At 49.2% G+C, this 16,748-nt stretch overlaps 3 protein-coding genes across 6 annotated transcripts; 2 read left to right on the top strand and 1 right to left on the bottom strand.

Annotated features, from left to right (window-relative positions):
- Positions 1-821: 821 nt before the first annotated feature.
- Znf784 (zinc finger protein 784) lies at positions 822-3,445 on the bottom strand. The gene is made up of 2 exons (XM_055595654.1): positions 3,323-3,445; positions 822-1,703 (listed from the first exon to the last, which is right to left on the bottom strand). Exons 1-2 carry the CDS (start codon positions 3,398-3,400, stop codon positions 822-824), a joined length of 960 nt encoding a protein of 319 aa, XP_055451629.1. The 5' UTR covers positions 3,401-3,445.
- An 8,585-nt stretch (positions 3,446-12,030) lies between these two features.
- Znf580 (zinc finger protein 580) lies at positions 12,031-14,524 on the top strand. 4 transcript variants are annotated; one of them, XM_055595650.1, is made up of 2 exons: positions 12,031-12,472; positions 13,576-14,524. In XM_055595650.1, the coding sequence occupies exons 1-2, from the start codon at positions 12,049-12,051 to the stop codon at positions 14,145-14,147; spliced, it is 996 nt and encodes a 331-aa protein (XP_055451625.1). In that variant the 5' UTR covers positions 12,031-12,048; the 3' UTR covers positions 14,148-14,524. The 4 variants fall into 4 exon arrangements, with proteins under 4 accessions (XP_055451625.1, XP_055451627.1, XP_055451628.1 ...); XM_055595652.1 differs by having other exon boundaries at positions 12,162-12,472; positions 13,580-14,524; XM_055595653.1 differs by having other exon boundaries at positions 12,292-12,472; positions 13,617-14,524.
- A 654-nt stretch (positions 14,525-15,178) lies between these two features.
- On the top strand, positions 15,179-15,860 carry Znf581 (zinc finger protein 581). Its single transcript, XM_055595655.1, is given in 3 exon segments — positions 15,179-15,624; positions 15,626-15,735; positions 15,737-15,860. Coding segments are annotated over 3 exon segments (660 nt in total). The 5' UTR covers positions 15,179-15,198.
- The last annotated feature ends 888 nt before the right edge of the window (positions 15,861-16,748 follow it).

Raw genomic sequence — 16,748 nt, 5'->3', positions numbered from 1 at the left:
CTTTTAGCCCCTTACAGCAGTGTCAATCTCTTACTCTGCACCCTGGCTCCACTCACCAAGGTTGTCATCAGCCAACCTTTTCTCAGAATTGCCCAGATGAAGAGGTCTACCTCAGAGTGGAGAATAGATAAATCTGAAACTTTGTAGACATGGGAGACCAACCACAGGCCCTGATCCTAAAGCTTAAGGGGATACCAGGTGAGTGCTTGCTTGCTCTTAGTTGCTTCCAGAAGAGTCTCATGAGTTAAGGCAAGACCTCTAGGGGGTAGGATGGAGAGGTGAGCAAAGTTTAGAATTAATCTCTATAAGCAGGCTCACATCCTAGAGACTCGTGGACTCCCAACTGTGGTTTAGATAGTCTGGATTCAAGAGGGAGGTATCCCAGCATCCCTTTAGATATGGCCTGGTGGCATCCCAGGACCAGTGCATTTCCGCTGAGGTAGGCAAAAGATTTCATCTTCGTCCACCTTAAGGCAGCCCCTACTAGGTCCAGAGGTGGTCCCAGGATTGGACCAGAGGTGCTGGTAGATAGAGTCTTGCTTTGCAGCTTGGGCTGGTCTGGACCTCCTGCCTTAGCCTCCAGAGTACTGGGATTATAGGTGTGGGCCATACCCAGCTGTCTATGTATTCTCACATTTATCTGGGCACCTACAGAACTACAGGTGCCTCTTTCCTGAGTCTCAAGAGTAGCGTGGGTTTCTGGGAGACCAGAACTTGGTTCCCTCTCTCAATTCTCCAACCCAGCTGCTCGTTATTTCTCCTTGGTTTCCACCTCTACTTCCCTACCCACCTAAGCAATGACAGATTTCCTACTTCCCGGCCTACTGGTCAACCGTCACATTCACCCTCACAATCTCCTTAGTGTTCTCTGTCCCACACTTACTCCCTGATTCTTGGGCCACCGAAGATGATCTCAGTTGGCCTACAGATCCTCCCACCCCAGGCCCTGGCCCATGGAAGTGGGTGCGCTGATGCTTTCGGAAGTTGGAGGAGTTATTAAAAGTGCGATCGCAGAGCGTGCAGCGGAAGGGGCGCTCGCCAGTGTGGATGCGGGAATGACCGCTCAGCACGGAGGACTGCGTGAATCCCTTGCCACAGATGCCGCAGTGGTAGGGCCGCTCCCCTGTGTGCACCCGCTCATGGTCTCGCATGTCTGAGGAGCGGCGGAAGGGCTTGGAACAGAACCTGCAGGCGAAAGGCTTGCCCACCACAGCCCCTGCAGCCGCTGCAGCCACCACCACCTTTGACCTCTCCTGGGCCACCCTTGGGTTCGGCTGTCCAGTTGATGCTGCAGGTGGAAGCCTTCCAGAAGTGCCTGGCTCCACCCCATGTCGGTGCTGGTGCCGGAGCAGAGGTGCCAAGGCCTTAAAAGCCAGTGGGCAGAGTGGGCAGCGGTAAGGCCGCTCTCCAGTGTGCAAGCTATAATGGGCACGAAGGCTAGCAGGACCTGGACAGCTGTGGCCACACACGTGACAACGGCTAGGGTGCCCGCCCTGCCCACGCCCCTCCATGCCTGCCAGGTGGCCATGTTCGTGAAACAGCAGCTCCGAGACCAGGTGGAAGGCAGCAGGACACAGGGCACAATGAAAAAGTCCGGGCTCTGGGGGCTCAGGGACCGATGTGCTATCTGTGACTTTTACCACCTGGATCTCGATGAGGTCACTTGAGGGTGTGGCAGAGCGGCCACCATCAGGTATCAGGACCTGGGGAGCGGAAGAAGAAACAGGAGGCTGTGGACCCTGCTCAGAGAGCTTTCTTCAGTATGCCTCCACTTATTAAAACACTTGCCTGGGCTGTGGAGATGGCTCAGTGGGTAAAGACACTTGCCAAATCTAATGACCTGAGTATGATCTTTGGGACCGACAGGGTGGAAAGACAGAACAGACTCTTTCAAGTTGCCCTCTGACCTCCATTTGCCTGTACTATGGCACATATACACATCCTCTCCTCACATAAGTAAGTAAATGAAAATTGAATATTTAAATAAAATATTTGCTCATCTGAAGTCCACTGGATCCTTTTTAATGGTTTATGATTTACTTATTTAGAGACAAGGTTTAACTGTGTAGCCTGAGCTGGCCTGGTACTTGCTGTGTAAACCAGCTTGGCCTAGAACAAAGACCTGCCTGCCTCTGCTTCCCAAGTTTTGGGATTAATGGCATGAGCCTGTCACCAGGCCCGAGTGTTTCTTTTTACGTTATGTATGAGAGCCTGCATGTATGTTCACCATGTGTGTGAAATGCCTGCCGAGGCCAGAAATAAGGGTCAGCTACTCTAGAAGTGAAGTTACAAATGGTTGTGAGCCTCCATGTGGATGCTCGGAACAGAACCTCTTAACTGATGAGCCATCTCTCCAGCGCCAGCCCCAGCCCTTGGTTTCTTGGCCCTATTCTCCACGATCCAGAATTTTTGCTGTATCCAGCTGGCATTTCCCCTTCTTGCCCAAAATGTACCACAGACACAGAGGTGCGTCTCCTCTATATAGTTAAAAACCTCATCACTTTTCCCCCTTACAACTAAAAAACACCACTCAAAGGGAATCCCTGTATGCGCTTCTGCCCCTCACTATCCACCTCTCCTAGAGCACCCTGAATGGACTTTGGAAAATGTAAATGAGGTCATGACACTCCGAGAGCCCACCAACTGTCCTCCCTACAATATCCACCACCGTCTGGATCCTGCTTATTTCACTGACAGCAGTGTAAATATAAGCCGGTACCCAGCCGACTTCTGCCAGCTAAATTTAGCTCGCTCCACCTCCACTGATAAAGTTTATTTTTTATTTCCCCATATAGGACATATTACAATAAATTCTGTTCAGCCTGTTACTTCTTCTTCTCACCAGACTGCAAACTGCAAAAGGTCAGAACCATTGTCCGTTTTGGTCCCCTGGAGCTGGGTAAACATTTCTTGAATCGACCAATATTCTGAGTTACTCTCCTTCAGTCACTAGTTAGAGGTTCCAAGCTCACCCGAAACACCCATTTCTCCTTCAAAATCCTCCCTTGGGCTTTCGTAAGGCAGTCCTTGTATCATCACATGCCATCCCAACATGGTGACCGAATTACAGCTACCCTCTGAGGTCACCTTCCCAACCATCCACTAGCCCTGTCATTTCCCTGACGCCCCGCCCCTCTTAAGACTATCCCTCTCCCAAGACCCAACGGGACCCAACAGAACCTATCTTCAGGCCCCGCCTCAACCAGGCCTCGTTTCTCTTTCCATATAGGCTCCTCCCTAAGCCCCGCCCAATACCCTGGCCCCGCCCCCTGCGATCTTCTTCGCGGTGAACCCCCGGCCCAGACCCCTTCGTCGCCCGCACCAGGTCCGGCTGCTCCGGGAATTGCGACTCCCGGGTCGGTGAGCTCGGAATCGGGGGGTCCGAGCGCGCGGCGGCCATCTTGCACCTAAGCCCAGTCCCTGAGGCGAATGATCGCTCTGCTAAGGACTGGGCACCGTCTGACGGCGCTGCGCAAGCGCGCCGCAGAGCAGCGAGGGGCGGGGTCGTAACGTGCAGGTGGGCGGGGCCATCACACCTTGCGGTTTCTGATAGGGCCACGCTCGGAGCGCGGCAGGGAATCTTCACTGCCTGTCAGCCCTCCACTAGGACAGACTGAACTTGTAGCTGGGAGGTAGGCCACACTCAAGCGACGAATTCTGACATCCCCGACTTTTTATTATTGTTTAGGCAGGTTCTCATTGTGTAGCCCTGGCTGGCCCAGAACTTAGACCAAACTGGCCTCGAATTCACAGTGATCTGCTCGCCTCTGAGCCACTATGATCGGTCCCTTTTTAAAACTAACTCTGGTCGAGTCCAAAGTTTGCTCGTCTAAACGTCAAGGCACGGAAGAAGCTTTGTTTTATGCTACAGAAAACTTGTCTGAATTGCCCTTCAATTCATGGTGCATAAGGTAGCGGTGCAGTGTGTGAATGGGAGGTTTAGCAAAAGTGCTACAGTTCAAGAAAGGCACTACAATGAAACAGTTCAAGAAAGGCACTACAATGAAACAGTTCAAGAAAGGCACTACAATGAAACAGTTCAAGAAAGGCACTCAGTGAGCGGCAGCGCTGGTGACTCCAGATGAAAGCAAAGCCCTGCGAATTGCTGTAGTGTTTGGGAGAAGAGAGGTTTTTAGCAGCACCAAGGACAGGGCTCTTCTGAGGCTTCAACTCAATCCAGGGCGCCTGGCTTTGTGACTTTGGGTGAGTTATGACTTTTTTTTTTTTTTTGTGGCCAACTCCTCCTTTTCTCTTCTTCTTTCTCCTTCTCTTTCCACTCATTACTCCTGTTTCCCTCCTCCTGGCAAGGCCTCATACTATGAGATCTGGCCTCAAACTTACTATGTAGTCTAGGCAGGCCTTGAACTCTACTTCGATTTTTTTTAAGTTTTTTTTTTTTTTTTCTTTTGGTTTTTCGTGAGAGGGTTTCTCTGTGTGGCTTTGGCTGTCCTGGACTCACTTTGTAGACCAGGCTGGCCTCAAACCCACAGAGATCTGGATGCCTGCCTCTGCCTTCCCGAGTGCTGGGATTAAATGCATGCTCTGCCATGCCCGGCCCTCTTTTAAAGATGATTGTAGTCGTGGTCATCGTCTTCTTTTTCTCCTTCTTCTTCCTCCTCCTCCCCCTCCTCTTCTTCCTCCTCCCCCTCCTCTTCTTCTTTTTCTGTGTCTGGGTGCTCTGCTTTTGTATGTATGTCTGTGCACTATATGTTTTCAGTGTCCATGGAGGTCAGAGATGGTGTCATATCCTCTGGAACTTATAGAGCATTGTTAGGTGTCATGTGGGTGCTGGGAACAAAACTCAGGTTCTCTGAAGAGCAACAAATGTCTTAACTGCTTAGTTATCTCTCCAGCCCTGGCCTTGAACTCTTGATCTTTCTGGTACTGTGATTACAAGCATGCAACCCAATGCCCAACTCCATTCCTTTCTTTTCCGTGAAGACCTCTAGAAGTGTGTGGAAACAGCTAGAAAGTAGATACAGAAGTGCCTTGAAACACCCTGTTTGCTTGGACAGAGCATGAGACCCTGAACATATATCATCAAGGCTAAGATTGCTGTTATTTGGGGGGTGGTGGTGATGGTATTTCTGCTTGAAGTTACATGTGGCCATGTAATTTTTCTTTGGCTAATGACATATACATGATAGTGTTTTATGTCCCTCTTTGCATGTATTACAAGCCTCAGAGACACCTAAAATTTTCCAACTCTCCTGTCCTTTGGTAGGGAATGATGGTGGAAGTAATATTTCTACCATCAGGCTGAATTCCAGAGCGACTTTAGTCATCACAAACATACTGGTTTGCCTTGGATGCATAACATTTCAAGTAAACATTTGTTGTATTAAGACACTGAACACTGTGATTGTTCTGGCAGTCCAGCTTATTTTGGACCAGAGCCTCAAGAATGCTAAGGCTGTGTGGCTGGTGCCTGCTGTCAAGCCTGATGACTCGAGGTTCATTCCCTGGGACTCATAAAGTTGAAGGAGAGAACCAACTCTTGCAGGTTGTCCCCCATGCTCCCTGCTCCCCATGGATGCAGAGAAAAATAAAGCATAATTTTAAAAAATTAAAAAAGAACACTAGGCATGTGCTCTTAACGCTGAATTATTCCAGCCCTGGATATGTATATAACCTTTAAAATAAACTTTCAGAACTTGCTTTGCAGACTAGGCTGGCCAAACTCAGAGATCCTTCTGCCTGCGCCTCCTGAGTGCTGGGATTTACAGTGTGCATGCACTACCTTATGGCTGTTGTTGTTATTATTATTATTATTATCATTTTCTGGAGAGTCTGCTCAGTGGTTAAGAGCTAGGACCAGGGTTTGATTCCCTGGCCCAGCACTGCTTGTAACTGCAATTCCAGGGGATCTGACACTGTCTCTGGCCTGGGTGGGTGATGGCAAGCATGTGACGCACAGACATATGTGCTTGCGTGTGTACACACACATAAGTAAAAAGGAAACTGTTACCATTTGTATTTATATATACGTGTGTGGGGGTGCCTGTGCAGGTCAGAAGAGAGGTAGATTCCCTGGAGATGGAGTTACAGGAGGTTTTGAGCCATCTCACTTGGGTGCTGAAAACCAAACTCAGGTCTTTTTTCTTTCTTTCTTTCTTTCTTTCTTTCTTTCTTTCTTTCTTTCTTTCTTTCTTTCTTTCTCTCTCTCTCTCTCTCTCTCTTTCTTTCTTTCTTTCTTTCTTTAAGACAAGGTTTCTCTGTGTAGCCCTGGCTGTCATGCAACTCCCTCTCTAACCCAGACTGGGCTGGAACTGAGAGATCTACCTGCCTGTGCCTCCCCAGTGCTGGGATTAAAGGCATGTGCCATCACCACCTGACCCAAAGTACCCTTCTGACCTCCTCAGGCACCAGGCATGCATGTGGTGCACAGGTGTCCATGCAGGCACAACACTCCTACACTTAAAATAAGTAAATATTTTTAAAAATTGTAAATAATAGTCAAACAGAAAAGTTGTGAGGCTCATGTCGTGACTATCCGTATAGGCGTGTTTATACTTTTAAAAAAAAGACTTATTCATTTATTATGACTTATTCATTTATTATGTATATGGTGTTCTGCCTGCATGTACACCTGCAGGCCAGAAGAGGGCACCAGATCTCACTATAGATGGTTGTGAGCCGCCATGTCGTTGCTGGGAATTGAACTCAGGTCCTCTGGAAGAACAAGCAGTACTCTTAACCACTGAGCCATCTCTCCAGGTCTATATGTTTACACTCTTTGAACAGCATCTACAGCTTAATCAGGCTCATTATTTATTTAGTGCAGGGGCACCCAGGTAGCAAGAGGCACACCTGGCGGTCAGAAGAAACTTACAGGCTAGTTCCTCCATGATGCCATGTGGAGCCCAAGGACGAAGCTCAGGGCATGAGGCTTAGTGACAAGCATCCTTACTTGCTGTGCCAGCACTCACAGGAGCCTATAGACAGTTTTTAAAATCTGACATACATACATATATACAGGCAAAATACCTATACATACAAAATAAAAGAGAATAATTAAAAATATCAAATAGCTGGGCATGGTAGTGTACTCAGGAGGCAGAGGCTGGCAGATCTCTGTGCATTTGAGATCAGCCTGGTCTACATAGCAAGCTTAAGGCAGCCAGGGCTATGTAGTGAGACCATGCATCAAAAAGGAAAGATTTGCTATTGAAGGTAATGGTAGAATACTTTTTTGGCCTACATTTTCTTAGCTGCTGTTTATCCTAGTTCTTTCTCTCTCTCTCTCTCTCTCTGTATGTGTGTATGTGTGTGTGTGTCTGTACTAGTGACAGAACCTAGGGCCTTGTACATACTACGCAAGAACTCTACCATCCATCTCCATTCCCAACTTGTTAACACTATTTCTACAGAAAACAGCTAGTGCTCTTAATCTCTGAGACAGTGGTTCTCAACCTTCCTAATGCTTCAACCCTTTAGTACAGTTCTTCATGTCGTGATGACCAACCCCCACCATAAAATTATTTTTTTGTTACTGCATAACTGTAATTTTGCAATTTTATGAATTATAATGTAAATATCTGTGTTTTCCAATGGTCTTAGGTGACTTCTGTGAAGGGTCCAGTGGACCCCACCACAGGCCACTGATCTCTCTAAGCCCCTCCTTTCTTGTTTATTTAAAAACAGAAACATCCTGAACTTCTAAAAACTGAGGATTAGCTGCATGTGGTGGCACACCCTTAATCTCAGCACTTGAGAAGCAGAGTCAGGCGGATCTCTGTAAATTTGAGGCCAGCCTGGTCTACAGATGGAGTTCTAGGACAGTCAGGGCTACAAAGAGAAACTCTGCTGAGGAAATTGTCTCATTTCTAAACTGAACCTTTTTTTTACATTACATGTATTTCTATTTGTGTAGGTGTGTGTGCATTTGTGTGTTCAGGCATGTCATGACATGCTTGCGGAGGTCAGAGGGCAACTCTCAGGAGTCAGTTCTCTTTTCCATCATGTGGGTCTCAGGGGTCAAACTCAGGTCGGGAGTCAAACGCAGATTGGGTGTCAAATGTAAGTTGTCAGGCTTGGTGGCAGGACTGTTTATCCACTGCCATCTCACCACCCCTTATCCTTGAGCCTTTGAATTTGAATTTCACCATCTGTTAAAATGGAAGGAAAATTTTAATATTTTGAACTTTATCATTCTCATTAGGCCGAGGAGAGAGTTCCTTGTGACTGTATGGGGAAGCTCTGTGAAAATCATCTTGGGTTTGTCCTAGTTTGTTTTCTTTTGCATTGATAAAGACCATGGTCAAAAGCAACTTAGGGAAGAAAGGGTTTATTTCATCTTATAGTCTGCAGTTCTCAGAACTCAAGGCGAGAACTGAAGCAAAGGCCATGGAGGAGGGCTACTTAACTGGCTGGATCCCCATTGCTTCTTCAGTTTCCTTTCTTTTATACCCCAGGACTTTTTGCCCAGGGTTGACACCACTCACAGTGGGCTGAGCCCTCCCATATTAGTCATCAATCAAAAAAGAAACAAAATGTCTCACAAACTTGCCTATTGGCCAAAATATTGGGGGAATTTTTTTTTTTTCTATTTCATTCCCCTTTCACAGAATTCTCTCTCTAGGTTGTGTCAAGTTGACAAACAAAACAAACAAACAAACAAACAAAAAACAAAACAAAGCAATAAAAAGCAATAAAGCAACAAACAAACAAAATGAAGCTGGGCAGGGTGACATACACCTTGAATCCCAGTGGGATTAAAGGAGTGTACCATCACAGCCATTTGAGGCAAGTAAGTTCTTTTATCAAAGTGTCTCACTTGGTGGTGATAATGCATGAGATACCTTGCATAGCTGGAGTACAGGACAAGGGGTGAGATGGAGAAGTGGCTGCATCTGTCTCATGAAGGGTCTCACATTTTAGGCTGAAGAACCTGCACATGGCCTTAAGGCCGTTGGGTCCCTGAAAGGGTTTGTTGTTGTTTTAGATTTATCTATGTATGTGTGTGAGTGTATGCCACCTGTGTTCATGTGCCCTCAGAGGCCAGTTCCCCTGGTGTTGGAATTACAGGTGATAGTGAGCAACCCTATGTGGGTCCTGGGCACCAGTCTCTGGACCTCTGGAAGAGCTTAGTGTGCTCTGACTGCTAAGCCATCCCTCCATCCCTGAAAAGATTTTGGATGTGCAACTGTAACATTCAATTCAGTTGTTTGAAGAATCTTTTTTTTTTTTAAGATTTATTTATTATGTGTAAAGTATTCTGCCTGTATGTATGCCTGCATGCCAGAAGAGGATGCCACACCTCACTATAGATGGTTGTGGGCCACCATGTGGGTGCTGGGGATCGAACTCAGGACCTCTGGAGGAGCAGACAGTTCTTTTAACCTTTGAGCCACCTCTCCAGCCTCCTGTTTGAAGACTTTTATTGGGCTATTTTGTGATAGAAATTGAGGCTGGAGTACTAGAGAGAAGGCTGATACTGGGATACAGGTGAGAAGGGGCCAGAAATCAAAGGGCTTCAAAATCAAGAGTAGAGGGCTAAGTATGGTGGCACGTGCCTTTAATTCCCGAACTCGGGAGGCAGAGGGAGGCAGATCTCTGTGAGTTTGAGGCCATCCTGGTTTACATTGTGAGTTCAAGGGCAGCCAGACCTATATGGTATCTCCAACCAAACCAAACAAAAAACAAAAAATCCCACAAACCCAATCAAATCCATTACCACCACTAAAAACAAAACAAAAACAAACATAAGCTGTGAAAAAAATGTCAGGGCATAGATTTGATATAAGATGAACCTTATTTTTCTGGATCTATCTATCTATCTATCTATCTATCTATCTATCTACCTACCTACCTACCTATCGGTGGAGGATGGGGCCATTGGAGGATTTAGGCTTATGCTGATGTCTGTTGAGACTTTATCATAATCCCATCCCAGGTAGGTGGCAGGGTGTCCCCTGTGGTGTGGGGTGTGAAATCATTCCCAGGGCTTTGGGAATGCTAGGCAAATGGTATACCATCCAGTATATTTTATTTTTAAAAGCTATTTTATGTGTATTGGTGTTTTGCCTGCAGGTATGTTTGTGCACCATGTTTATGCCTGGAACAGGAGCCAAAAAAGGGTGTTGGATTCCCTGGAACTGGAATTACGAATAGTTGTAAGCCACCACAGGGGTGCTGAGAATGGAACCTGGGTTCTTTACTAGAGCAGCCAGTGCTCTTAGTATTGCTCCAGCTCCATCCAGAAGTATCTTTTGAGAGAAAGGTAGAAATATAACACTTGACTTTTAGATTGAGTGATCAAATCCATTCATTCACTAACTGATATTTCATATTGTGCCTCTACCCTTTTCTTGGCTTAATTTTAAATATTTATTCATTTGCGCTCATGTGCATGCCTGTGGTGTCAGAAGGCAACTTTTTAAAAAAATATTTTATTATATATACATTGTTCTGCCTGCATGTACACCTGTAGGTCAGAAGAGGGCACCAGATCTCATTATAGATGGTTGTGAGCCACCATGTGGTTGCTGGGAATTGAATCCAGGACCTTTGGAAGAGCAGCCAGTACTCTTAAGCTCTGAGCCATCTCTCCAGTCCAGAAGGCAACTTCTGGAGTTGGCTCTTTCCTTTCACCATGTGGGTCAGCCAGGATTAAGCTCTTTTGATCTTGTAGAGGAACTGGGTTCCAGTCACAGTAACCACATGATGGCTCACAACCACCTAACTCTAGTTCCAGGAAATCTGATGTTCTCTTCTGACCTCTAAGGGCAACAAGCACTCATGTGGTACATATGCATACATGCAAGCAAAACACATACATTAAAAAAAAAAAGTTCAAGTTTATATTAGGCAAATTTGAAGTCAGGTTAGGCTTCTTGAGATCTTGCCTCAAGAAGAAAAAAAGAAAGTTCATATAGCTGTCCCAAGGGTAAATCTGAGGGATGAGTATGTTTCAGGGCCCCAGAAGTACCAGTGCTTAACTGCTTCATGTACCCACTGTCTATCACCGAATTTACAGCATTGCCACCAATGGAAAGATGTTGGATACCTTTGCAAGGGGACTTATCCACCCTTTGGGAGTCCTTGGGCTGGGCGCCAGACTAACTCTCCTCTCCCTTGGCTATTTCCAGCTGTTGACTCCTCTCAACTCCCAGTATATGGATCTAGAACTTATCCCTAGACTGGTCCCAAGCTCTCCTAATCACTTCTCGGTTCCAGAGTGCATCTTAGAAACACACAGTGTTCTTGATGGCCCAGGCCTCACCTTAAGTGCCATTGCATGAACACTGGATGCTGAGGTCCTTCGTGAAGGGCCCAGCGCAGAGGCTACACTGGGCATCTGGTGCGGGCACCCTCACCAACACTGGCCATCATTCCTTGCCTGCATGCATGGCAACGTCTGGCCTTCTCGGAGTTTTGGCTTCCCCATGTATTCAATAGAGTATAAACCTTCCCATGCCCATACCTAGGAATGTCTGGCCTCATCTGGGCTTTACTTTCCCCACCTGGTCACTGGCAAGAATCACAGCTGGTTCTCACCCTTGTTTTGAGACAGGGTTTCATGTAGTGCAGGCTGGCTTCCATCTCACTATGTTGCAGAGGATGACCTTGAAATTCTGAGTCTGTTTCAAGCTAAGACACCGGTTTTATGAGTTGCGAGGATCAAACACAGTGCATGTTAGATAATCTATCGACTGAGCTATACCTACAGCCCTTGTCCCTACTTCTATACCTAGCAAGCTCCAGGTTTCAGTTTTTCCATATGCTCAGTGGGAAATATCACATTTTCCTTTCTGTGTCAGCATCTGGTCTTCTCCAGCCTCTATTTCCCCATATGTTCAGTGGAGCTCCCCTAATTGCTTCTCGGTTCCAGAGAGCATCTGACACTCACCTAATGTACCATACCTAATTTGGCAGTGTCTTTGGGCACTGGTTTTTCCATTTATGAGATGTAAGAATTGCGCCAGTGCAAAACCAGAACAAAGGTCTGGCCTCTGGACCTCAGTCTCTCTATTTGCTCAACCAGCAGCTCTAACCAGCTGCCTTGAGTGGCTTTGCCTGAGCGGAAAAGGGAGGCAGGGTGGAAAGATGACAAGCTGTACATTCCAATTCTTTGTAGGTTGCTTTCGAACCAGTTTACTGGCTACTCTAAGTAACGGAACAGCTCTTTCTGAGGATGAAGGCACGCAGCTGGAAACTGTTCTTTTGCTCGTCCTTCTCGTTGGCCACGCGCCCAACCCTCTAACCCTTCCCCCCCACCGAGCGCTCCCACTAGAAGGGCCGACTCCAGCATCGGAACCTTCGTGTGTGGAGTGCGCGTTTCTGAACGGCCCTCTTTCCCAGGGACGCTGTCGCCCCTCGCACCCCTGCGCCCCCCGACCCACGTCCCGGGCGCCGCTGGCCCGGTGCTGCCCGGAAGCTTGCTCCTGCCGCGGCGCTTGTCAGGGCAAGCCCGGGTCCGTCCCGGACCTCGGCCCTGCTCTCCCCCGGACCCGAGAGGCTGCTGCACTGGGTACGGGGGCCGGGATGGAGGGAGGAGCCTGGCTTGGGCAGGGCGCGAGGCCAGCTGGGCTCTGGGTGTGGGAGCGGTGAGGAGAGGAAAGCGACGCCCAGAGCCCAAGAGAGAGGGCCGTCGGGAGGCCAAGACGCCTTATGGAAGTCGGGAGTAGGAAGACCCTAGAGGCTATAACGGGACAGTGTGGTTTAGAGGATTAGGGCTGCTAGAGGTCCCCAGGTGAGGGGCCCATGCATCATTTAAAGTGGGAGGTGAAGAGAGACAAGAGATGTCAGCTGTATATAGGGAGGAGGGAGCACCTAGGCAGACCTGGTGTGGGAAAGGGAGACCAGAAGGTCCCACGTTATAACTGCGAGTGGGAGGAGGCTCCAAGGTGGTGGCGATGGAGAGCGAAAGGAAGATGTCAGGATACTTTGGGGGTGGGGAGCGTTAGGGATGGTGGTGAATGAAATGTAACAAGATGAGGGCGCTTATAGGAGGCAGGCAGTTGAGAATGAAGTAGAGACGATGGGTTTCCCGAGTGGACGACAATGGCGAGACCTTTAAGTGCAGTGTGTGGGGATGACAGAAAAGAGCCCTGAATGGAAAGTGGGGAATTGGGTTAGTGGGATTCTGGGTAAGTATCTAGGGAGGTAACTTGAGGCGACAACAATTGTGGAGATTGGTGAGGCCCTGCGGGGCATCGAGTAGGGTGGAGATCCCCTACCCACAGGGTGTTGAGGGACCTGAGGGAGAGGACTAAGCCAGAGCTTAAGTAGAGCGAGTTCTGAGAAAGAAGAAAGGCTAGATGGGAGAAAAATCTCGGAGGCCACTGGGGCCTGGCATGTGAGGTTACAGAAGACCTAAGCTGGAAAGAAAAGAAATGCACTTGGAGATAGATTTCAGTGATTGGGGGTGGACGGAGGGAATCCCGAGGATGTCCGAAGTTCTGACCTGGGTCGGATGGAGCGGGGCGTTGCCAAGCCTTGGTGTAGGAGCCCCAGAGATGGGGACTGAAGTCACTTTTCACTTTGTAGGGAGGGAGATAGGTCAGTAGCACAGAGCCTGGCAGAGAATGGGAACACCTTCCTTTTTAGGATTTTTTTTTTTTTCCTTGAAAGGAAGAGAGGATCTTAACGTCTCTTCCCTCCGCCGCTCCCAGCTGCCGCTCCAGATGCTGCTGCTGCCGCCGCGGCCACCCCACCCTCGGTCCTCCTCTCCGGAGGTCATGGACCCACCGCCCCCCAAGACTCCCCCTTTTCCCAAGGTGGAAGGCCCCTCCTCCACCTCCTCCTCGGTGGCGGGGCCGCGGCCACCGCGGCTAGGTCGCCACCTGCTCATCGACGCCAACGGGGTCCCGTACACGTACACAGTGCAGCTGGAGGAGGAACCTCGGGGCCCGCCGCAGCGGGAGGCCACCCCGGGAGAGCCAGGTCCTCGCAAGGGCTACAGCTGCCCGGAGTGCGCTCGCGTCTTTGCCAGCCCCCTGCGGCTGCAGAGCCACCGAGTGTCGCACTCGGACCTCAAGCCCTTCACATGTGCTGCTTGTGGCAAAGCCTTCAAGCGCTCCAGCCACCTGTCGAGGCACCGCGCCACCCACCGCGCTCGCGCTGGCCCGCCGCACACCTGCCCTCTCTGTCCACGCCGCTTCCAGGACGCCGCCGAACTGGCGCAGCACGTGCGTCTTCACTGAGCTCCGTCCTGCCCTCTCTGGGCCATCACGTCTGACCCACACATTCCCCAGTTCTGCTGAGGTTACTGCCTTACCCTAGGCCTCAGTTTCCCCACCTATCCCCAAAGAGAAACATTTTGCCTTTTCTCCCATCTAGCTGGGTGATGTAGACCAAAGTTGTTGCCACTCTGGGCCTGGGTGTCAGTTGGAACTGGGCTTCAGTCCGGCTGTGCCGTGTAAGCTATGACCTCTCCTGAGTCTTGGTCTTCTACTCTTACCAAGTGGTGAGGTCTCGTGGAATACAAGACAAAAGCACTGGCACGGTCTAGATCACCTCTGTACTTCCCTCTACTGCCCATGACCCCTCATTCTTTGCCCAATAAACATGCCTCACTTTATTCTCAGGGTCTTACTTGCGTGTGGGTTGAGTGTTGGGAGAAGGGAGAGTGGTCCGGACCGCTAGCACATAAGGAACCTTGTGCTCGAAGTGCGTTTCCAACCGGAGATGTTTTCTGATGCTCAGGCCACCCGTCCTCTCTCCGGAGCCTTCTCTCTCCCTCGTTTATTTTCCAAACCCTGTACTGCCCTGTGCTGGAGGTAGCCAAGGGGCCCCAGCCCCTCTGCAGCTTACAATCTGCAGCCGGTCTGGACCCGAGAGGCTGCAGCATGGGGTACCAGGTGGGGAAGGATGGGGACCCGAGCGGCTGCGAAGGGGGCGGGTTCCCAGTGGGCCGCTTTTTCGAGAATCTGCCCGGGAAATCTCCAAAGACTGGGGCCGCAGACTTAGAACTTCGGGTGGCACGTGTAACAGAACCTAGAGGTAGCGCATGAACCCATTTCTAGATTCGGGTAGTGGCAGAGTGCAAGAGTCCTGAAGGGCCACGAGATGTCCCACAGGTTGGCTCTGGGTGACCCAAGGAGGGAACACGGAAGAGGACTGAGGTCTTGATTGCGTACAGAGGGAAATTCACTGCGTGAATACAGTGAGTAGTGTAACCCAGAAGGCAGCAGAGAGACCTTAGGGGCTTTATATAAACAATGCAGAGGACCTTGGTCAGAATACATACCAAGAATGGGAGTCCGTGTTCCTCTCTCCAGTTCGATCTTTTCATATTCTCTCCCACCCAGTAGGCCTCAGTTACATCTACGAATGCTGGCGCTGCTATCTTCCTGCTCCCAGACCCCGGTTCTTCCCTCTATTGATGCCATGGATACCTCCCTTTGTCAGATAGATGGGTCCCCAAAACCTGGACCTTCTTCCTCCGCAGGATCTCCCCAGACTTCCCCTCCAGGGCCCAAACACTATCTTCTCATTGACACCCAGGGTGTCCCCTACACAGTTATGGTGGGTAAGGAGTCAGAGAGGAAGGACGGAGCTGATGGGACTGTAGTTCAGAAAAATTGTTATAGCTGTCCGCTGTGCTTTAGGGTCTCCCAGTACATGTCTTACCTTCAGCAGAAGAGCATCACCCACTCGGAGCTGAAGCCCTTCAAATGTTGACACCTGCAGGAAGGCTTTCAAGCTGGCCAGCCACCTCGCAAGGGACTACTCCACTCACAGATCAGGTGGTGGGTGGCTGCAGAGCTGCTCTCTCTGACCACACTGCTTCGGGTGAGTTGGCCCAGCACAGCTGTGTGCACTCAGGAGAACGCCTGTTCCAGTGCCCGATCTGCCTGGGCTGCTTTACAGGGCAGAACACATTACAGAGCCACACTCAGTGAAAGCATCCATGAGCTGCTCCTGGGGACACCAAGGATTGTGGGTTTCCTGAGTTGCAGGCTGGCTTTCAAGGCTGTGGACACAAACCCAGCCTTGCCTCGAAGTCTTTGAGCTGTCAGTGCATTATAGTGCTTTGGAGCTGCTAGGAAGGAGGCCTCAGAGAACAACCCTGCACCGTGAACACTTGGGGTGTTTATTATTCCTGAATCTTGATAGGAGGAATGGAGGGCAATGAAGTTTGAGAAAATTCTTGCCTCGGAAGTTTTGGTGGGTAGTCAGAATCTCTATTTTAACAATGGAGGTAGGTCCTAGACTGGGTACACAACACCACATTCTCAATCAGTACTTACTTTTTTTTTTTTTTTTGAGACATCTTAGTTTACACTCACCACCTGGAACAAAGACCTTGGAATGGGAATGAAAAAGTCTGCCTTCCTCCTCTGGGAATTAGGCCTACTTCAGGTCCTCCAAACCTGTTATCTCCTCCCCTCTCCTATCTCTAGAGACAGTTATAATGTAGCTCAAGGTGACTTAGATTTATGATCTTGCCTCCATTGCCTGAGAACTGGAACTCAGGGCTTTGTGCATGCTAGACAGCCTACAGACTGAGCCACATTCCCAGCACCTTTGAGAATAGGGGTCCGAATGCCACCCAGCCCACACTTAAATTACAATCCACACTTTCTTTTCTTTTTCTTGTTTTTCAACACAAGGTTTTTCTGTGTGGCCCTGGCTGTCCTGTAACTCACACTGAACACCAGTCTGGCCTGGAACTCAGAGATCCGCCTGCCTCTGCCTCCTGATTGTGTGTCCCACTGTCTCACCTTTTTTTTTTTTTTTTTTTCAACTCAGAACATGAGCACAGCACACATATGTGGGACAGTTTTAATGGTAGTTGCCTT

Source organism: Psammomys obesus, unplaced genomic scaffold, assembly GCF_907164565.1.
Source record: "Psammomys obesus unplaced genomic scaffold, mPsaObe1.curated_primary_1811, whole genome shotgun sequence".
NCBI classification, from domain to species: domain Eukaryota; kingdom Metazoa; phylum Chordata; class Mammalia; order Rodentia; family Muridae; genus Psammomys; species Psammomys obesus.
Note: the sequence above shows the minus strand (reverse complement) of the source record. Positions and strands in the feature narration are given on the sequence as shown.